This window comes from Mytilus galloprovincialis, chromosome 4 (assembly GCF_965363235.1).
Source record: "Mytilus galloprovincialis chromosome 4, xbMytGall1.hap1.1, whole genome shotgun sequence".
Classification (NCBI taxonomy): Eukaryota; Metazoa; Mollusca; class Bivalvia; order Mytilida; family Mytilidae; genus Mytilus; species Mytilus galloprovincialis.
Genome location: NC_134841.1, coordinates 66,415,551 through 66,440,387, shown reverse-complemented (window position 1 = coordinate 66,440,387; position 24,837 = coordinate 66,415,551). Strand labels below are relative to the sequence as shown.

The following is a 24,837-nucleotide window of genomic DNA, read 5'->3' as shown; positions in this document are numbered from 1 at the left end:
TCTGATTAAATTGATTACTAAAAACAATTAAATGTCTTCTAATCTGAGAAACAATTTCGACATTTAAACGAAATCCTTTACTTATGATAATGATGATCCACCACAAAGTAATATCAATATATACAAACATTAGAATGAAATTCAAAACAGTGTAGCTGTGGCCATTGATTGACACATTAAAATCATCCATTGGCTGTGACAATTTAGGTGAACATTTGTATGTAACGACCAATGCTCACTATGTACTTTTTAAAGACACTTAAACTATGGGGTCACCAAAGGTTCTCAACACCTAAATAAAGTAATTTGAAAAATTAATCAGAAATAACACGATATTTTGATTTATATCAATTATATAAATAAAAACACAAAAGTTATTCCTGATTAATTTTTCGAATTATTTTATAATTAAAGGCGTTAAGAAACCTTTGGTGACCCCACAGTTTAAATGTCTATCGTAGGTACGTCGTGAACAGTGGTCGTTACAGGTAAACGTTCACGTAAATTGTCCCAGTCAATGGATGATTTTAATGTGTCAATCAATGACCACAGTTACACTGTTTTGAATTTCATTCTAAGCAAAAACATGTTCTCAGATACCATCTCCCATATAAAAAAAATCACATAATGAAAAAATGAACCTGTTATGTGTTCCTCTCCTAGCTTCAAAATGTTTCCAAAGTCAAAGATGTGGAACATATTCTATCATAATCATTTGGTAATTAATGCAATTAGTGTCTCTTTCATGGCCGTCTTGAACATAAAAAAAACAAATATTAAATAAACAACTCCCCTAATGCGCAGGTTGGTTGTCATATTGTGCAACACAGTTAATAATATAGTACCCTATGGGAAAAACATAGAACTTCTTTTGTCATACAAAACACTGTCAAACATCCAAACATATTATCCACACTGATCTGTGTCCACACTTGTAAATATATAAAGATAACATTAATGTAATAGCAACTCAACAGCATAAAAAACAAGAACAATATTAGTGACTTTCAAGGATATTTATTGATGTTCAAGTAAGACATCATTATGCAATAAAATAACCAGAAAACATTGACCAATCTTTTCCAATTATAATTTCTCCACTATGACTGTCTTTTCATGAAAATCCTGTCTCCTGTTTTTTAATTGTAAGACGGCATTTACAGTTCCAGCCGACAAATTGGTGCCAAAGAGTTTTTCTTTCATAGCATCATTGACCCATAATAGCTCACAATGCAAGTGCTTTGAACCATCTGATCTCATTGTTGCTATTATCATATAAAGTCCGTTCCTTGTGCCGTAAATATTCCAGTACTAGACGAGTAATGTCCACCAACATTTGTCTCTATGGAGTCGAATTTTATGATTTGATTAACTTGTGGAGTAAAATGTTTCGATAAAGTCGCAGTAAATACTAGTAGTTATGTTTATTTATACTGTATCAAACTATAAGATTGTAATTATAAATTTCCGAAACAGCAACACGTGGAAATTTCATTGGGGGTGTTTTTCTAAATGACAATTTCTATGCAAAAGGGAATGACATAGAGGCCATTCATTTCATGGACATGTTTTGATATTCGACAAACATGTTCCATTTCAAATCTAAATGTGTTTCCCTCTTAATATTCGTTATCTGGTGTAGAACAATGATACTGCTTAAAATACAATGAATTACCTCCTCCGAAGCCTCCATTCTTCTTTATTTTAAATATAATGTTTAGTAAATCTTCAACTATCTCGTTTTCTGTATAATAAAAACAAATCACAAATATTCTAAATGGTGTTTTAATGAGAATAGATGTTATCTATTATTAAGATATGCTATTATGTTGTGTGAAATTGTTTAGAAATCTTATTATGAACGAAATTAAAGATAGATGTAAACTTCTCAAAGAATATATATGAAAGTCGATCTTTTAAAAAGTTTTACATGTTTGATTGGTCCGTTAAAAATCGACATTGACTAGAAAATAGAAAGCTATCTATACTGATAAAGAAAAGAAAATATAAACTAGAGGCTCCCAAGAGTGTTTTCTACAAAGTAACAACACTTGGTCAACACCTCGTTAGGATATTCATGCCATGTTTGGTTTCATTCCATTCAGTGGTTCTTCAAAATAAGACTTTTGTATGTATTTCACATAGGGTCCTATATTAAACTAAGTTTCCCGCTGGCAGCCACTTTGAATGATTATTTGGCTACAGCAACACTTGGCCAGCACCTCATAATGAATTAATGAACATCTATGCCATGTTCGGTTTCATTCCATTCAGTGGTTCCCTGAAAGAAAACATTAGTATGTATTTCCAATATGTCCTATCCCGCTGGCAGCCATCTTGGATGAATGATCGCCTACAAAGTTACAACACTTGGTCAACACCTCATAAGGAACACTCTTGTCATGCTTTATTTCATTCCATTCTGTGGTTCTCTAAAGGAAGTTATTTGTATGTATTTCCCATAGGGTCCTATGTTAAACTAAGTCCCTCTCGGGCAGCCATCTTGGATGATGGATCGGCTTCATAGTAACAACACATGGTCAGCACCTCATATGGAAACTTTCAAGCTATGTTTGGTTTCATTTCCATTAAGTAGTTCTCTAAAAGAAGACATTTGAATGTATTGTCCGTAGACTCCTGTGTTAAACGACGTCCTCCGCTGGCGGCCATCTTGGATATAACATAAGGCAGTTGCAATGAAGCAATTTAGCTACGATAACAAACCGAGAGTCCACGGAAAGCCAGAGGTGTCCTATAATTCCAACTTTTCAATTCTTTATTTTTAGCAGTGCAACTCGATGGTTGAAAGTTAGAGAATTGCAACTCAAACTATGCAACTATGTTCATAAAAATTATAATTCTAACTAGATAATGTTTGAATTACGGTAAATGCAAATTTGACACCACATCAGATCAGCCGATTCAATATGTATAAATATCTCTAGTACTCGGTATAATAAATAAATACAAATGGAGAGCAATACAAAGATTAAAAAATATCTATGACACTTTTTTTTTTTATAAATTATGTTATTCATCTAAATGAAAAATGTTCACACGACGTAAACGTACACGAGGTTTACGTACACAATAAAATATAAATTACTTTAATAGACCATGTGTTATTAATATGTTTATACCTGTTAAGAGTTCACAGTTGCAGATGTGAATATTACAAACAATTGAAGTACAAACAACATTAAAGCGAGTCAGTGTTATCCAGGCATGCGAGAGATTAATCCTGTTTAAAAGTGTTTGTTATAATTCTAGAATACATTGTGTCTTTTTTTTCTTTTTTTTAGTTTTAGTTTTTGTTGCGTCGTGCAGATCTATTGAATCTAGTTCTTTCGGTTCGTTCTTATATTATTCTCTTGCATTTAGGGGAGGATTGAGCGCTTGTTAACATGTTAAACGCCGCTACATTCTTTATGTGCTGTCCCAAGTCTGAAGCCTGTAGTTCAGTTAATGTTTTTTAGTTGCTATATGTCATATAAGTTTTCACTGTTCTATCACGATAAATCGGGCCGTTGGTTATCTCGTTTCAAAAAGTTATGTTGAGGCCATTTACATATTATTATACGGTATGGGTTTTGCTTATTCAAGAAGGCCATATGGTAACTAATAGTTGCTTGCATCCATGTCTTTTTGGTCTCTGGGCAATAACTGTCTCATTGGTAATCATATCACATCTCTTTTTTACATTGTCAGTTTATACTGACATTTGGAAATTTTACCTGGGAGTTTAATACATATGTTTTCTAATACCAGAATCTTTCTTTTTCGTTGTTTCATAGTTAGATAATAATCATTTTGTACTTACTATGGCAATGCACAATATTTCCAAAACAAACCAAAATAGCAAGGAGAACACCAACAATCATGTCTGCAGTTGTACAATGTACTGTCTCACCAATAAAACATAGACCCTTTTCCAAACCATTTAAACCTGTGAGTTATAGAACTGTAGCAGCTGTGAATGAATATGATATGATTGTATGTTAACTTGGCGTGTTGAAATAGTTTGTTGCATAAAAAAAAATCACATTGTCACGATTCAGCTAGCGATTTGCTGAATTGTTTTGGGGAAAATAACTGTCAAACGAGAAATTTATAAACAAATAAAAAAAATAATGAAACCATTGCTTGATGGTTTGAATTTAATCATCCCGATGTGCATGAAATCAGTTTATGGTTTGTTTGAACATATTGTGACTTTTTAGATAGCAAACTTGATGTGTCCAAGTCAGCTGAAGTTTTATGTACAGTTTAACAAAACATATGACTAAATCTTCTTTCAAATTGAAACTTCGCAACACCATGATTAAAAAATACGAAGCTGAAGATCGTCCGTTCGTCCGTCAGCCACCTTTTTATTTTCTGAATGATTAGATAAAGTACAATCACCTTTGTTTAAATCTAAAATTTTGTCACATTGTCAAACAGCTTTCATAAGTTCAAGTTTGTTGTTTTTGACATAGACCGTTGAAGAGTTATGTTATCTAAGTTATCTTAAAAAATGGGAATTTTTAGTGTTTCGTGATGATAATTTAAGTACCAATTTTCAATATATTTAAAAAGTTTAACGCAATGCAATAATCTATAAAATAAAACTCAATTTCGATTTTGACGACTTAATTACATCGGAATTAAGACTGCGAGGGCTTTCCGGTGTATTGCTGTCGCCTAGATATCCATTACGAAACTTTCGTTTTTTGAATTGTAACCGATCTATAAACATGATAAATACGCGAACGTTATCAAGTGCAAAATAACATTCCTTATCGCTTGAAAATACATATCAACATACATCTGAGCTTAGCCTTACAATTGAGGTTACTATCTCAGTGTAATACATACTATTAAACAAAATTGTTAATTGCGAATACAAATATTACGTAAGAAAACAATGGTTACACTTGAAGGACCTTTAATTATGAAGTGGTGTTTAAAATAGATCCTAGATTTCCTTGCCATAAGAAATGGTTATGTTTAAAAGGATGCAATGTCAGGCAAATATATATATATATTAGTTTTGTCAAATTGTACAGTTTTCCCTAACCGGTTACTCAGATAATCATTCGACCGATTAACCGTTTAACCGGTAGTTTAAATTTATGTTCGAAGGTCTTATCCATAGTGTTCTATAAAACAAACAGACGTTATAGGTAAAACTGGAGTGGTTGTAATTAGTTGCTCTCTGTTATATCAGTTTTTCGTTTACTACTTAAGTATTAATCAGCCCGTTAGTTTTCTACTACTATGTTCTACCGAAGATTCCATACACAGGCTTCATTTTTATTTACACTAGTCATTTTTGCTCACTTTATAGCTTTCTGTTCGGTTTGAGCAAAGGCTCCGTGTTGAATGCCTTAATTTGGCCTATAATTGTTTACGTTTTACACATTGTGACTTGGACGAGGAGTTGTCTAATTGGCACTCCTCTTCTTATTTCTATTCATAGACAGTACAGGAATGCATGAGAATGAGCAGTGTCCTGCAATGCAGAACAACAACTTATTTGCGTGTACTTATAGATAATATTTCCGTAAAAATAGGAATGAAATCACCCTCTTTATACGGTTCTTCCGGTAGAATAAATCATACTTCCTAGAATAGTTGCCATAAATTATTGTGATAGTGTTAAGTTATAACAAAATTATCAACTTTATCAAATGAAGTATTTTAACAATGATGATTCTTTCATGTTTAATCGAAAAAAAAAGAAGAAAAAAACGACAAGTTGATAAAATGAGGAAATCACAATACTGTAAATTTCCTTTCAGTATTGCCAATTCGTACACGTATACGTAACGAAATTTTGCCATGTTGACTCTATGTTCGCTGATGAGGATGTTTGGCCTTTTGAAGATGGTAAAACGTGTATATTGTTTTTCAGGTACGACTTTAAAAATGTACAGGTGCACGTAAAAAGGTCGTTGTAAAGGTAAAAATGGCAAAATAGGGGTAAATCAGTCAACACTTAACCGTGGCTTCTTAAACGTTAAGGTTCGAAGTGAAATATATTTTAATTTTCATGTAAAATGGATTAAAAAAGTCAAAAGTGGCTGCTCTATAGATTTGCATCAATGGGATCAAAAATAAATTATAATTTATGTATTTAGTTCGTTTCTGTGTGTGTAACATTTTATTGTTTTGTCGTGGTTCTCCTCTTGTATTTAATGCGTTTCCCTCCGTTTTAGTTTGTAACCCGGATTTGTTTTTTTCTATCGATTTATGAGTTTCAAACAGCGGTAAACTACTGTTGCCTTTATGTACCATTTCAAATGCATAAACGAGATTTTGTTTTGCGAACTACTGCAGACAAACTATCACGCTTCGCATGTCATGTGGTCTGGAGACATGCATCATAACCGTTTCTAAGTGAAAAGACAAATTTAAAAAATAATAAAGTTCTTTTGGCAAATTTTATGCTAACTGAATTTATCTGGTTTTAAAAATTACAATTCGATCAGTTTGCATTAAATAAATTGGTGCATTTATGTCGATACTTAAAATGACTCATTCAACAATTAATACAACGGATATGTCGTTATATAGTGTTTTATTTGATAAAAACGCAAAATGCTAATTTGAAACAATGTCTCATAAGCCTTGCATTTTTGTAACAAATATACAAAAATAGATTGTGCTGCAATACACTCAGTTGTGTGAATACAATTATTGCAAAAGCACATGAACTATATTTTATCTTGAATGTACAGTAATCCTTTGTCTCCATACCTTAAACGATGGAAAAAGAAACATACGAAGAAAACTATTTGAATTATACAAATGTAATAAAAAAAGGTTCACACGTTCACAGGTTATGCATGGTTCACTACCCATTCGGTTGAAGCTAGTATCATAATACTTCATCAAAAGAACCAAAGTCGAAGCTTTTGCCAAGCCATTTAAACATCTTCCTTCTCAATCGGCCATTGAATTAAAAGTACATCTTTCCAAATAGTCGAAAACTCCATCGGAACAGTATCCAAAGGAATATCTCTTGTAATAACAACAATCATACTTTGCGCGCTCAATTTCAAATCGAGTCCATTCATTTTTTACAATTGACGGCGTTACTAGAAATATAATGTGTCTACATCTGTTTATCAACTTAGCTCTTTCATTAGCAATCGATTCGCCTACAACGAAATCTCTATCTCCAAAGCAGACTTTGAACCCCCAATCGTTCTCTACTTTTTCTTGCAGTTCTTTCACAAAAGAAACACAGTCATCGGAATATGAAACATAAACGTCATAATCAAAATTCAGTTCAAGACCTTTCTCGGCAAATCTCCAGGAATTTCGGAAGAAAAAAAAACATTATCCTTCATCTGAAATTGTATAATAGAACAGAACAAAGCACACTCGATAGAACAGAAACCAATAATGAAATGCCTACTTTAATCCAGACAGTAGTATCACAATCAACGAAATAATGATGAAAGTCTTCAGCGACAGTTCTTGTATAGTTGATACTGTTTCTTGAAGAAACCCAACAAGAGTAATTACCATTGTTATCTAACTTGACGTTAGTTGTCAAAATCCAACGCAGAAATTGTGTCGATTCACATGAACATATAAACGGGTTAGTATTTAGATGTAATTCAAAGGTTCCATGTTCTTTGTGTTGGAAACTATCCAATCTAGTATATTCTTTCTAATGGTTGTTAATTGATTGTGCGACAAATCGAGTTCAACAATGCTATAAAACTTAGTTACAACGTCTGAAACGGTCTCAAACAAATTATGTGAAAGATTGAGCCGTGTTAGAGATAGAAGTTGTCCAAACGAATTTGTTTGTTTTTTTCCAGATATAGTTTTATGATATATCCAAATTCATTAAATTTGGACAAAAACTTAATATTGATGAATTAGTTTGTAAAACATTGAACAAGTTTGTTTCTTTCAAGAAAATTGTTTTTAGATGAATGAACACCGGAATTTTTCTGTCTCCAATAGTTAGTACAGAACTGATCCCTGACAAATCCAAATGCTCCAAACTATTAGATCCTTCAAAAGTCAAAAGTGGGAATATATTTGTTTCAAGTAGGATATTTCAAGGTGACGAAGGGAGCTGTTTATTGTTTTTATTTCCCGAAAGGCATTTTTAACCATTGGATGCGGTATTCTCAAGAAAAGGATTTGACTCGGAACTGTTACTGCAATTGGAATAACCCTTCTCCCTTATTTTCCTTTAACCTGTTCAACGCTTGTACAGTTGTCTTTCGTTACTACGTCAAGGAAAATTGGATTTTTGAAACGTAAAGGAAAATATGAAAAATCTATTATTTTAATGTTAGTCATCGTATATAAAAATTTAAAGAAATAACCTGCCCAGTTATCCAAACTAAATCGATTAGCAGATAACATAACGTTTTCAAAACACTCTGGATGTTTAAACTTAACTAACGATTTGTTTTTAACTAATATAATGTCATTGTCAGAGAGGTCTAATGTTTTTATACAAATAGTTGATATATAATTCATCATCTCTGGTGTAAGAATGACTGAATCTAAGCCTTGTTTAGAATCAGGATGAGATATTCAGCGAAACAGCAGCGCATCCATTGATTTTTTTCTGGAATGGGTGTAATATGTTTAGGGCCTGTGCTATATATTGCTGTTAGTAAGATTGATCAATTTTTGATGTGGAAATGGCATTAAAACTCCACTTTCAATGACAACAAAGTCTCTACACGTTGTCATGTGGAATTCCCGTATATTTACCGGCAATTCTGAAAATGTTTTATTGTATAGATGGGTAACGTGACAATAATCAAGTTTCAATATTTGTAAATTGTGCAGTTTCTTGAACTGATGTCCAAACGTTGCATTTAACACTAGATCGATGCTCAGCTCACGCAAGTTACTAAGTCCACCGACGGGAATTTTGTACGGGTTATAGTTTAGAGTTTTCATATTTCTACTTATGTCTAAAACTGATAAACTCTGTAGAGATTCAAATACTTCACGATGATACGACTAAGATACAGACAGATTATTTCTAGACAAAGACAAATGTTTCAATAGTGATAAACCATAAAAGGCCTTAAGATGCAACATGTTGATGGAATTATGATCAATTATGAGATCTTCTAGATACTTATATCTATAAAATCCGTTTGAATCCAGTCTGGTCAATCTATTAAAGCTTAAATCCAGTTTCTTGATATCGGGTGGTAAATTTGATGGAACCGATGTAAAGCCTTGGTATATACACAAAGCCACCTTATGGACAAAACCATGAAGGTGAACATATAATCCATTTATCAGAAAAGGCGATAAAAATTTATAATCCAAAGTTAAAATACTTCCTGGTATGGATATATAGTTATCTCTTGAAACTCACGTTACCATAACCATGATCCGGAAACACAATTTAGAACGTTGATCACGTGATTAACCGTGCGATCTTAATTTTAAACCAGTTTTGAATGATCACCTTTTAGAATAAATACCTATATGTTTGTTCATTTACGAATAAAAGAAGGATTGTTTTTATGTATCATCCGGTTCAATAATTGTGCAAGATATATTGACAGAGGCGGATTTCGGGGGGCCCGGCCCGCCCCCCTTTTTTTGGGGGAAAATTTTGGTTGCTTATATAGGGAATCACTGAAGCGTGACTGGAGCGGGCCCCCTCTTAGGCCAGTCATTGGGCCCCCACTTATGAAAATTTCTGGATCCGCCACTGATTGACTTGCAGAATTTTCTTCTACCATTTGAAAATGAAGGTTAGCAAGAAAAGGACATACATTGTGCTATGTAATTTGTCATATTTGGACCCCTTTAAGAATTTTACACTCCTTATTACGACATGATGTGGTTATTTATACATTAGCCAAACGAATGACTTAATTTGAACCTAGGCTTTAATTTACCATTTAATAAACAACATCGGATAAATGTTCACTAGTGTAGCTTCGGATTTTGTTTTTTGTATTTTTTTTTACAAAAAACATGGTGCTAGTAAGAATTATACAGGGCACAAGAAATCAAGTGGGAATAAGAAAAACAGAAGTCGAAGATAACAGCTGCGGGTTTGATTAATTGATTGTTGCTTGTTTAACCTCAAGTGGCCAATTGTCATGTATATGCAGATCCACGAGAAATTTACAATTAAAACAACAGGTATGTTCTGCAATGTAGATTTGTCGGTATTATGGGTATAAAATTTAGAATGCTAAGGAACAATGATACTATGTTAAAAAGTTATCAAAGGTACCAGGATTATAATCTTATACGCAAGACGCGCGTTCGTCTATATAAGACTCATCAGTGACGCTCAGATCAAAATAGTTATAAAGCCAAACAAGTAGAGAGTTGAGGAGCATTGAGGACTCTAAGTTCAAAAAAGTTGTACCAAATACGGCTAAGGTAATCTATTCGAGGGAAAAGAAAATCCATAGTTTTTCGAAAAATTCAAAGTTTTGTACACAGGGAACTTATGAAAATCATCGTGTTATTTATATATATACAGCAATTTTAGTTGGAAAATGCCTCATACGGTATCCCCCGAGTTAATACTTAGCTGTTTGTAGATAAACTCCTCATAGATACCAGTATTTTTATCTCTACGCCAGACGCTCGTTTCGTCTACAAAAGACTCATCAGTGACGCTCGAATATAAAAACGTTAAAAAGAGCATTGAGGACCAAAACAATCCTTCAGGTTTTGCCAAGTACAGATAAGGTAATCTATTCGTGAGGTAGAAAAGCCTTAATATTTCAAAAATTCAAAGTTTTGTTAACAGTCAATTTATAATTATGAACATATCAATGATAACTCAAGTCAACACAGACGTGCGGACTTCTGGGCTCGTGATACCATCGGGGTATTAAAAGCCCACCAGGAGTGGCATCTATCCAGTGGTTATAAATAAACTCATCATACAGAAATGACAGTAAACATTATAGCAGAAATGTTTATGAAAAACAATATCATTTGAAAATTATAATCATGGATAATCTTAATTGGTCAATTAACAAACTAACAAGTATTGGTCAATATAGAATAATATCTTTGTTCTCAAGTAATACATATCTTAGAATATATACATTAAACACAGCACATTAACATTAAGGGTTAAACTTGTAATTATATACAAACAGTATAAAATTACAACAGCAAACAATGAAATCAGTTCACAGTAACGGTCTGTTTTATGGCAATATATACATATTTTAAAAGTATAACATTTTTTGACATTATTACCGTACTATAGTTTGAAACAAAGTGATGTTCTTCAATAAGTAGAGTAGCTGGATTATAAATATGTGTTATTGTTTTATTTACAAGATTAAATGTTTGTAACACAAGTTTCAATCTTTCGGTTTCTTCATTTCAGCTACAAAAAATAACGGTATTTTCAAATGGTATTTTCAAATAAATCTGTAACTATAATTAACTCAATGATATAAATAAAATTCCTAATAAATTGGACTTTAGATGCTTGAAAATAACATTACTTTATTATTTGTCTAGTAGTAGGTGACTTCCAGAACATCATAAAAAACTTTATCAAATCTCATAATTTTGTAAACCAGAAGCGAGTTTTGTATCAGTGGCGATGGAATAAACCAGTTTTAAGTTCACATCAAATAAGAAGTTGAAAAGAATTGGAAACAAAAATTGTTTAAAAATTAGCATATATAAAGATAATGTTAGCAAGATATTCCTGGTTGTACTGAAGTTAAACATTTGATCATATAAAATGAGGAGATGTGGTATGACTGCCAATGAGACAAATCCGATTGGACTTTGGATGCTTGAAAATAACATTACTTTATTATTTTTAAAAGTAGTAGGTGACTTATAGAACATCATACGAAAAATCATTTAAGTTTATGCTTTGGTAAACTAGAAGCGAGTTTCTTATCAGAGGCGCTATAGTAAAACATTTTTAAGTGCACATCAAATACAAAGTTAAAGAGTATTCAAAACCAACACTGGTTGCAAATCATCATATATAAAGATACTGTTATCATGATGTAGCTGGTTGACATGAAGTAAAACTTCATATAAACTATTAAAATAGCTGTGAAAATGATAGAAGAAAAAGTGGAATATGAATGAGTTTTGAATTGACCATGTTACAACAGTGAAAAATACATTGATTTCTGGCGAGCATAATGGGTGAATTGTCTCTATTTATTTGTTCAGTCCGAAAATTAAAGGTTGAAACATTTTTATATAGTTTGAAGTGTTGATTAAAAGATGCATGATAATCAGTGCTATTATAAGTCAAGGATAAAACGACATCGTAATTTAATCCGTTTATATTCATTTCTAGAGAAGGTGCCTCGGTGGCTCAGCGGTCTAACTAGAAGAAATACTGTATCACTAGCCAACCAACACAGAGGTTGTGATGTCGAACCCCGCACGGGGCAGGTACACTCGACTCCAAGCTTAACTGTCTAGGATTTTCAATTTTCTTACCGTAGACTGGTAGTTTTTCGGGCACTCTGTTGCCCCCACCATTAAAACTGACCGCCACGAAATAGCACAATAGTGTTGACAGTGGAGATATCTTCAACTTAATGTCTGATGGTACAAAACAAAAAAGCTAGATTACAGCTAAAAGTATCTTCAACGCAACTGAAAACTATAACATTTGTTCATCTAAAGTTATTGTAAATTAAACATATAACCACCACAGTTCAAATGGCGTACATTTGATAAACAATAAATCATAATGGGACATTTCAGAAATCAACGGTGTTGAATATCTCCTTATGATAATAACTTCATTTGTAAGCAGTTCGTAGAATATATATCACTATGATAATAACTTAATTTGTAAGCAGTTCGTACAATATATCTTATTATGATAATAGCTTTATTTGTAAGCAGTTCGTAGAATATATTCATTTGACTATTTACAGCAAAATATCATTCAGGGTTCAGATCATTACAATGTACAAATAATATGAAGTCAGAACAACAGAAAGGGACTTTTTTGGAAAGATATAACTATTAATATTCAAACCTAATATATCATGTAGTTATTACAACTAAAATATCAAACATTGTAACAGACACAGCAAAACGGTGTTAATATGAAGCTTGATGCATCAAACATACATAATGACTACTAGTATTCAAATTAAATCATTCTATATCTTCACATCTATTTTGAATATTATAAAGGTATAAATTTACACTTTTGTTTCAACTTGTTTCGACTGGATACCTGTATCAAAGGGAACAACAACTCTAGCAATAAAACACATCCCGTTTTTACCAATAAAGAACTGAGTTATTCCTCATTGTCCGACGAATATCACTTAAACATTTAAAAATAAAAAATAAAATATTTTTTTTCAATTATCTATTGTCAATGTCGTCTGATTTGTAATGTCTTTTAACTTCAGAGCAGTAGTTTTCGGATACTATAAGCATTAACATGCATGTCATATTTACGGTCTAACACAGTGAATAAATTATTTGTAAATAAGGACAGTTTTTAAGTAAAACTACGGAAGCGTATTAGCGCCACACATTTATATTTTTTTTAATTTTTCTTACTATGTTTGCGTTACAACGCAAACCTTTGCGATATAACGCAAACATTTGCGTTATAACGCAAACATTTGTTTTATCTTATTTCTTATTAAAGATTCAATGGAAACAATAGTTATTAATGGAGGAGGCTGTAAATATTAAAATTTATCACCTTTGTAGTCATTGCTTTAGTAAAATGCTTTAATAATTAGATCATATCATTGAATAATAATGAGCAGAATAATATAAGAAGATGTGGTATGAGTGCCAATAAGAAAACTCTCCATCTAAGTCACTATTCGTAAAAGTCAACCATCATAAGCCAAAGTACGGTCTTCAACACGGAGCATTGGCTCACACTGAACAACAAACTATAAAGGCCCCCAAAAACGATATCCATGTTACTACTAGTCTATATATTACAAAGAAAATTGAGTAAATTGAGGTTATACCTAAGAAAAAAATCAACCCTGCTAATATAGCTATAACCGAATATAAATATAGTTCCAAAGTAAGCTCTCGTTTCAGAACTGTGTAAAGTAGTTTAGATTCAAACAAGCTACCCTTTGGCAATAAATGTATAGAATGAAGATGTTTTATTAATAAAATTATGTTCTCTCTATTCAAATTGCTACCCAAGCATCTTAAAAATACTTCATTATATTGAAATGAAAATTCAATGACTTTCTATCAAAGAATCTTGATCATATTCTGATATTTTAAAAAAAATGTTTCCTTATTAATAATCCATTTTAAAGCAGAAAGATCATTTTGTCTATTTGACTAGGAAGTTTCACAATTGTATGACATTATTTTTGATCTTTCAATTTAAATATGACTATATACTAAACTATATCTATTTTCTTGTTAAATTATATACTTTTCTGATGCACAAATCAGTCTTAATTTATGTATAATTGCACTTCAAATATTCCATTATTCCTATGCATATTTATTATAATGATTTGGCCTTGTATGTATGTTTTTTTTTTTTTTTTTTATCTACTAGTAAATCACATCCGAAATGAATGACAGACGGACATATATACAAAACTTAATGAATAATTGAAATCAAGGTATTTGCGTTATAACGCAAAGGTTTGCGTTATATCGCAAAGGTTTGCGTTATATCGAAAAAGTGTGCGTTATAATGCAAAAGTATAACGCAAATGTTTGCGATATAACGCAAAGGTTTGCGATATAACGCAAAGGTTTGCGTTATAACGCAAACATAGGAAGAAAAAAAAATGTGTGGCGCTAATACGCTTCCGTATAAAACTGAATCGCCATCATATATAATCAAATGCAAATAAAGTATTTCTAACTCGTAAATTTAATTCTCGTATCTAGAATAAACAAAAAAGAGGTGAAAGTGATTTACCTTGTTTATACCAAGTAACTTGAAAGAAAAAAGAATACTATAAAAATTATGCTATTTTTTGTAAATACTAGTATCAAAATTTATATTTACCAGTAATACAAATTGCCAAAATAATTGTATACGGCTTTTTTAAAATCGACAATTGTATTAACTATTTACATCAAAATGCCATTTAATAGAAATTTAGTACACTACATTTACCATGTTTTTCAATGATATACGCCCGATGATATGGTCAAATCGCTAAACATCCACCCTTAAATAATTAAAATCTATCATTCTGCATTGACAATAGTATTTTCGGGTAAATAAGTTATACCAAAGTATAAAGGTGTATCTGATACAAAAAAGGTTATCGCAGTCCAATTTCATTTCATAGACCAACTAAAAGGCATTCAAAGTATAAAACACGTTGTCTAAAAAGTGTGAAATATCTCTTTTTGTTTGAAAGTTATGGCTGATATTATTTTTCGGAAATTGAAAAAACAAAAATTGTTTTTACATAAATTACCCAAATTTTAAACTGAAGTAACTCGAAATTTAAGTTATGTATGTAAATTTTTCTTTGCTGTGAAATGTATACCCCATATACAGACGCTACTGGAGTGTTGCTACACATAAAATGAAAAGTTAACAATAAGCAAGTAGAAAACATTTGTGTTGTAAATATGTCCTCATTCGACGCTCATTGTCAGTTTCCAGATGTAAGTCACGATATGAGGCAGACTAAACTGTATCTGATGTATCCTTTATTTAAAGAGACAATAATAAATGAAGATCTTGTCGGTATTGTATTCATTTTGTATTTATGTTTTAAAGATGGTTATGCCCAAAATGTGTTTTGTACCAAACTGTTCCTTTATCGTATACGAATATTATTTAAGCTTTGTCTGCAAGTAAGCTCATTTGTGGTGAAAAAATGATAAGTTAAATGAGCGAGAATTATTCAACGATTGTCAGAATGGTTTATTGTACAAATACGTCAACCTAAATTTTTAAACGTTAAAAATGAAATTGTTTATTATCAACTTTTGTATTCCTCATTGGTTCCATTTGATTAAATTGATAAAGCAATGTTATTAAAATTGGATGTTAGTTAAAAATGTATTGACGCTTTCAAATGTTATGTGTATAACAGTAATTGTATGCGACTGTCATATAGTTTGTATGAATCATGACTGCGCAGAATTGCACAATGTTATCGAACCAGGGCTTGTTTAATATATATCTTATAATGCTGTGTTTAATGATATGGATGGTCAACCGCTTTCTGTAAACCAAATATATTAAAAATATGTTCATAAAAACGGAAAGCAATTGAGTATAAGTATCAAGTTGAAGAGTCTGTAAAGAAAGATACATGTTATAAATAGCTGTCATCAGGTTACGGATATGTTAACATCACACGACTTTGAAAGATATTGTTAAAGTAGTAACCCATAGAAAATGATATGTCGAAATTACAGGAGTAGAAGTAAGATAAGAGAAAATACTGGTTTAAAAACGCATGTCCAGTGTACAGTATTACAAACCATGTTTTTTTTGTATGAGCTTTTATATGAACTTTGTCATATACAATAAGGAAGTACATTCATAAAATGTAAAGCACACTTTAAATATTGAACCATAATTTCTATTCAACTTATCATGACGACATTATACGGGTTTTTCCATGTTTGATATCCATTCAAATGTTCAAAAGGAAATTTTGTCAAGCTATTGCTTGTAGTATTATATCTTGGAAAGTACAGGATCTGTGATGAAAAATGGATGAGGAAGTTACTCGCATGCATTTTTTTTATTTTAACAACCCAAAAAAACACAAATAATGATTTAAATGTGATGCATGGAATTTCAAGGTTTGGTAGAACTGTATTCTAAATTTTTATACAAAAGATTAATGGCTCTAATAAATAAATTATGTGTACCTGGCGGTTTTTTTTAATGAAGTTGATACAAGGTAATAAAAAGGCTTTTGAAAAAATATAAGAATATGCAAAAGATGTTTTAATGCTTTTGATTTTTTAACTCAAATAAAGAAAATGAAGATCCCAAGTGTACATTCAAAACTTGTCGTTTTCATAAAAGCTGACAGAGCCACCGCAAATATGAAAAACGATTAAAAGTCGAAAGAATAGAATAGAAAATATATCGAAAAAAATAGATATTGAACAACACCAACACAACAAAAACCAGTGTGACGTCATGTGTACCGGAAGGGTATGCATGCAGTTCCTTGTATGTCTGTTGATATCATGGTGTTGCTCATGCAAGAACATTTCTGGCGATAATTCTCTTGATGTCACTATCAAGATAAAAATAAGGATTGTGATTACAACAGTTGGAACATATCATTGATCATCTGTGACACAGATATTCTATAACGGTCGACCAACCTGTGATAGCGTCCGTCTTGAACTTTTCCACTTTAAATCATTGGTACAATGGCTTCATTGTGAGTGGTAAACATCATGATAGAAAACACAAGCTATGAAATATCGTATTAACTAGGAGATGAATACTCCATATACATGCCCTAATGTAATATAGTTACATAGACAAAAATTGTACAAATTGAAAGCTGAAATCATCCTTACTCAACCAACACCAGTTGGTAGTCAAGATATGAGGCAGATGTATCTTTGGTATCATTACTTCATGTTCGGCGGAAGAGATGCATTCATCATAGTCACTTACAACTTAAGTCACATGACTTTGTATTCTATACTAATAAGACATCATCTTTATTTACAGGATAAAGCAAAAAAACTATAAACAAAAACTTCATCAAAACGTCCCAAATATGTTGTGAAAAAACACATAGCATCTCAATAATGTTATAGTTTCACAAAATCAGTTATTTGAATCAGAGTGTCTTCGTTTTTACAAATGATGTTTTATCCTTTCCTTAAATTATATGTTTGAAACTACTTTGACCATTTTTTTATGAAACAAAGTTTTGTACAGACTTCAAGTTTAAATTGGGTATACCAATGTAATTGTAGTGAAGGCAATATTTATTTCTTGTGTTTTTCCAATGGGAAATAGACTTAGGTTGTCAATGTATCCCAACAGATCTTTCGATTTTTAAGTATCAAAATTTTATTTACTCTTTGACCCCCCTAAACCCGCCCCAATTCTAATATGTAGTTTGGTTCATACCAACTCTGAAACCTGACTATATACCATACATTGAATTTAATAATTTGACAACACAGCAATATAACGATGTGTGAAAGGTCTATCCTGGATTTTGGGTATGAGGTATAGTGATGGAAGATCAATTTATTCATCTCTAGTGTAAATATCAAAAGGAAATTGGACGTTTCAAACTTCCTCTTTGGTTAGTATCGTGAGCGTCGATGTTGAGTTTCCAAGTGAATTGCCAATTACTAGTACTAACTTCGCCATCAGCAGTTAATGTAGTTTGAAAACAAATGCATTAAGAAAACATCTACGCTGATTTTCTTTTGCAATTTCGATATAACATTCGTACGGCCGCACAATTTTTACATCTGTAAATTTAGACAATGCAATTTCCTATTAGAAATCCCTTTACGGCTAAAGCTTTTCCACATTTACTTTGAAGTTTCTTAAAACAGAGCATATATATTCTAGAATGGAAAGTTGATATGCACTACCATTTTATTCAAAAATTAAAACATATAGGACTCTGCTGCGTATTTTTAACATTAAAATGTCCAAAACTTCTTAGAGTTAAAACTGAAACTAAAATTCTGTACTACGCCTTCCTCACTGTAGGTCTTCATCAAATTCAATTTGCGCCGCTACCATGTGTATCTATTTTGATGACGTTCCCAAGTTATGTCTCTATTGGATGACATAAACAGATCATATCTGGTCGTGGAAACCAGTACATAAACAAAACCAAATATCTACGAATATAATATATATCCCCAAAAGAGGCGTGGTTTGTTAAACAGTTGTATTTACAAAGTGCAAACCTACATAGTTCAGGTGCAAAACAAAATGTCAATATGTTCATTAGTTAGCTACAATATTTCATAGGTCACTGCATACGAGAACATATCGGTGATGAACACATAATAGCAGTATATTTATGACAATTTTGATAATATAAAGATTTTTTAACAAGAAAATTCACCTACACTTGTTTTACTGTAAAACTTAGCCATTCAAGTATACAAAAAAATATTCTACTCTTTTCTTTTTTTCAATTTGAAGTTTTATATGACTTTTAAAAAAAATATCATGCTACTCTACTTCATAACAAAGTCACTATACTTAACTCTTCTCGGTATGACGACATTACAACCTGTGGAAACAAAAGATACCCTTGTGTGGATATATTTAATGTCTTATCATTCGTGTTGAAAAATAGTATCAGTATTCAGTTACTATTAAAGTCATATGAAACCTCAAATTAAAAAAAAAATCATGCATATGTTTTTTTATAACTAAATGGATAGTTTTCATTATACAACTTATGTACATATATTTTTTTCTGAGGAAAATTCTTTAATTTGTCCACATTAAGAAGTAGTTTACTTATTTTTAATTGCTTGATTCCAGGAAGCAATTCGCCGACATATTTTCCGTATGTATAGTGACCTGAGCGTGACCCTCCTCGTAAAAATCCGGTGATCGCAATACGCATGGATCTGTCATAAAAATAAATAATTATCTGATTGTACATGTTAAACACGTGCTTAATATCCATGCTTTTTGTTATTTGTTTACAAGAAGGTGACAATCGGTAAACTTCGGCTTCAAAACATGGCATTTAATGAGCAGCCATATTTGTTAAATCATAACAGATAGACAGAAAAAAAAATTGACGATTATACGATATATTTGCGTAAAAAATTATAAAACCGTAAGGACTAAGTTTATGATATTTTCATGCATTTGTTCAAGAATTGGATAAACATTATTTTTCACCACTCGCTCGTTTCATATGACTTTAAACTGGTTATTTTGATCATAATGTGTAAATAATCACAATTTTAAACACTTCAGTGACTTTAACTTTTAAATCATTGCACCTTTTTTCGACCATGACAACATTGGTTGGGCAATAATTAAATATTTTAACATAAAGTATTTAAACATTGAATAGATATCGCTTTTACTAGTGAATGGATAATATGTGGAAATTCATAGTTGTGTGTATTACATGTGTTATTTCATATAGTACTGTGTTTGCGAAATGCAATATCACACTAAATATGTTGGGCTATAAAGAGGCTTCGTGTAAACATCAAGGATTTACATTGGTTCCTATGGATTTACCACCTGATATAAAGAAATTAGATTTAAGTTATAATAGATTGACCAGACTGGATTCCAACGGGTTTCTTAGATATAAGTATCTGGAATATCTATTAATTCATAACAATGATATCAGATGGTTACATACTACTGCTTTCAGTAGCTTATCATTATTGAGACATTTGTCTTTGTCCAGAAATTATCTAAATGTGTCTGAATCGTATCCTCAAGGAGTGTTCGAGCCTCTAAATAATTTATCTGTTTTAGACATAAGTAGAAATATGAAATCTCGAGACTACAATCCTTATAAAATTCCCGTCAGCGGACTCAGTAACTTGCGTGAGCTGAGCATCGACCTTGTGTTTAATGCAACGTTTGGACAGCAGTTCAAGAAACTGAAAAATTTACAAGTATTGAATTTTGATTATTGCCACGTAAACCATCTTTACAATGAAACATTTTCAGAAATGCCGGTGAATATACGAGAATTCCACATGACAACGTGTAAAGACTTTGTTGTCATTGAAGGTGGCGTTTTAATTCCGTTTCCACATCTTAAAGTGCTAAATCTTACTAACAGCAATATTCATTTAGCACAGGCCCTAAACATTCTTCATCCATTTCAGAATAAACCAATGGACGCACTTCTTTTTCGCGGAATAACTCGTCCAGATTCAAAACATAGCATTGATCAAGTTATTCTTACACCAGAGATGATGAAATATACATATACTATCTGTATAAAAGCATTGGACTTATCCGCAAATAACATTATATTAGTTAAAAACAAATCGTTAGTTTTGTTTCAACGTCCAGAGTGCTTTGAAACAGTTATTATATCTGCTAATAGTTTTAGTGTGGATAGCTGGGTAGTTGATTTCGTCTTGTTAACCTTCAAGATGACCAACCTTAAAATAATGGATTTTTCATATGTCCCATTAGGATTCAAGAATCCAACTTTCCTTAACGTAATAACAAAGGATAACGTTACACGAGTTGAAAAAGTTCAAGGTAAATGGGCAAGACAGCATAATTCAATGACAGTGTTAATTCCGAGTCAAATTCATTTTTTAAGAATAACTCATATGATGACTGAAGCTCCTTTTTTAGAATTAAAGGCAAAAGATAGCTTCCTTCGTCACCTTGAAATATCTTACTTTGAAACAGATTTCTTTCCACGTATAAATATGGAAGGATTTAACAGTTTGGACCATTTGGATTTGTCGGGAATAAGTTCAGTAAAAACAATTGGAGATGCAAAAATACCCTTTTTAATCCATTTAAAAACACTTATCTTGAGAGAAACAAACTTGATCAATGTTTTACAAACTAATACAACAATATTAAGGTTTTGTCCGAACATAATGAATTTGGATATATCGAATAATTATATCTTGAAAATCAAGGCCTATTCGCTTGGGCAACTTCATAATCTTAAACAGCTAAATCTATCTCATAATTTGCTTGAGACTATTCCTGAGGTTGTTACAACATTTTTAAACCTGGCTGAACTCGATTTGTCGTACAACCAGTTATCAACAATTGGAAAAAATATACTAGATTGGATAGATTCCCAGCATAAAAAACATGGAATTTTTAAGTTATATCTAAATATTAACCCGTTTATATGCTCATGTGATGCGACGGAATTTCTACGTTGGATTTTGACAACTAAGGTAAAGTTAGATGATAATGGTAATTACTCTTGTTGGGTGTCTCTAAGCAAAAGTAGCAACTATACAAAAAATGTCGCTGAAGACTTTCATCATTATTTCGTCGACTGTAATACTACCGTCTGGATCAAGTTAGGCATTTCACTATTGATTTCTATTCTATCGAGTGTGCTTTGTATTGCTCTTTTATTCAACTTCAGATGGAGGATTATGTTCTTTTTCTTCCGAAATTTCCGGAAAATTGCCGAGAAAGGTCTTGAGCTGCAATTTGATTATGACGTTTATGTTTCATATTCCGATGACTGTGTTTCTTTCGTGAAAGAATTACAAAAGAAAGTAGAGAACGAATGGGGGTTCAAGATATGCTTTGAAGATAGAGATTTCATTGTAGGCGAACCGATTGCTACGGAAAGAGCAACGTCAATTAACAGATGTAGACACATTATATTTCTAGTAACGCCGTTAATTGTTCAAAATGAATGGACTCGGTTTGAAATCGAGCGAGCAAAGTATGAAAAATTTTCCAAAAATCTGCAGAAGATTGTTGTTATTACAAGAGATATCCCTTTGGATTCCGTTCCCATTGAATTTGCAACTATTTGGAAAGATGTACTTTTAATACAATGGCCAGTCGAAAAGGATGCAGTTCAAATGGCTTGGCAAAAACTTCGACTTTGGTTCTTTTGATGTAGTGTTAAGGTTTCAAGCTTCAAGCTTCACATGTGACGTCACTTTGTGCGTTTGTTGCTTTGGCTTCAACAAATTGGGTATTGTACCATGTCTAACCTGTACGTGTTAAGAATTATCACTACTCTATTTTAAAATATCAAGATTTTCTTTGGACTGTTAAAAACTGAAAGTATATGAATAAAGGAAGTAAATAAGCAGTAAAAATGAAAGTTCCGTGAGTTTGTTTTTGAGATATAAGACATTGAAAATTTAGCGGGAAATGATTCTGTCATACATTTTTATCTTTCAAAAACAAGTAGTGTATAAAATATTTTACTATGGCTGTTAAAACTATATGTAATAAAATTATGATAAGAAAAGTATGGGTTAGCATGAACAATATTTTAATGGCACTATAGATAAAAGAAGCGGACTCCGAATACCTAGCAAAAACTCAAAACAAGTTGTACAAAATATCTCGACAAAAATTAATTTTGCTCGTTTAAATTTCATAAAATGTTTCCATATTATTCACTTTTTTTCCTTTTTCTTGGAAATGTTTAGAAATTCAAATGTGACGTGACTTTGTGCGTTTGTTGCTTTGGCAAACTCGGCTGTGGATTTTTATGTGCTGGTTTAGGTTGTATTATGTATCCGTTTTTATTCTGTAGTTAGTCACCACTTCGGTTTTATCATGTATATCTATTATTTAGTCATTTTATAAATATTTAATAAAATTGAGAAAGGAAATGGGGAATGTGCCAAAGCGACAACTACCCCACCATAGAGTAGACAACAACCGTGTCACATACCGTGATATTGACATATCTTAACCGGATACGATCCGGACATTATTGTTATGTATTATGATACTTTCCTGTATAGAAGGTTAATAAATATATCTTGTTATTGTTAACATGTCTTCCTCCAACTTATTTAACATGGTGTCAGACTGAACCATCGCCCATCATAATGAAAAAAGCAATCCCTAGGTGGAAGCAATCTTAAAAGTTGAATGATCCATCCAGCTACCTAAATTATCATAATCATGGATGCACTATCAGGATCTCAACCCGAAATGGACTGGGAAGCGACAGACAGATCTAGTAACCGCTTGGAAATCTTTCCAACAGCATACAGAATTCTGGTTCGCGGGACCTTTAGCCAAAACTGCTGAAGCACAAAAATGTAACTATCTAATGATATGGATCGGCAACAAAGGAAGGGACATATATTCAACCTGGGATCTTTCGAAGGATGATAAAAAGAAACTTGATGTACACTATCAGAACTTTGAAAAACACGTCCGCCCTAAATCGAATAAGATTTATTCACGATACAAATTTTTGAGCCGTGTACAAAAAGAAATTGACATTTTCGAAGAATATCTCACAGACCTCAAAATATTGGTTAAAGATTGTGGATTTGCGACGCCGGAGGAAATGGTACGTGATGCCATTTTTTTTGGAACTAAAGACCACAAAGTTCGGGAGGAATGTATTACTGAAGGGTCCGAACTTTCATTAAAAAAGGCTATAAATTTCGCTAGAACTTATGAACTTTCAAAGGCTCCACTTCAATCTATGGAAAGCGAAGATAAAACATTTAACATGTTAAACAAACAAGGATCAAGATCATCAGGTAAAACAATTAACATGTTAAACAAACAAGGATCAAGATCATCAGGTAAAAAGTATGGCAAGCAATACACACACCAAAGGGGACCACCTCAAAATAACAAGGGGCAATCACCGAATTTTGCAAGCAAATGTAAAAACTGTGGAGGTAAACATGAGCGTAGAAAATGTCCTGCATTCGGAAAACAGTGAAACAAATGCCATAAATACAACCACTTTGCGTCCGTCTGTCTGTCATCAAACAAATCATCAAGGAAAATGCACACTTTAGTCATATGCAGTTAATCTGATGACGATGAACTTTTTGTAGCAACAATTAATAATCAAGAATTAAATACCGACGAATGGACCGAAACAATTAACGTCAACGACGTACCAGTTAACTTTCAGCTAGACACAGGTGCAAAGTGCAACGTCCTTTCCCTAAACAAACTGAAAACCATTTGTTAGCATCCTATCATCACTAAACAAGTGTCGCCACTCCGTTCATACTCAGGACACATCATTGACTCTGTTGGGGTAATTAATCTTAGGTGTAGTTATAAATGCCAAGATCATGCCGTGAAATTTCACATTGTAGACCGTAATGTACAATCTGTAATAGGTGCCAAAACATGCGAAGCGATGAAACTCCTAAAGCACATACATTCCATCATTCATACAAGCAATCCGCAAGAAGCGACAAAACAATTTTTACCAGAAAATATGGAACACC

General features: G+C 32.1%; 1 protein-coding gene and 1 pseudogene across 1 annotated transcript; one reads left to right on the top strand and one right to left on the bottom strand.

Annotated features, from left to right (window-relative positions):
* Positions 1-1,042: 1,042 nt before the first annotated feature.
* On the bottom strand, positions 1,043-3,881 carry LOC143070714 (complement C1q subcomponent subunit C-like; annotated as a pseudogene).
* A 16,086-nt stretch (positions 3,882-19,967) lies between these two features.
* Positions 19,968-23,387, top strand: LOC143070712 (toll-like receptor 4). The gene has a single exon (XM_076244901.1). It carries the CDS (start codon positions 20,011-20,013, stop codon positions 22,501-22,503), a length of 2,493 nt encoding a protein of 830 aa, XP_076101016.1. The 5' UTR covers positions 19,968-20,010; the 3' UTR covers positions 22,504-23,387.
* Positions 23,388-24,837: the final 1,450 nt, after the last annotated feature.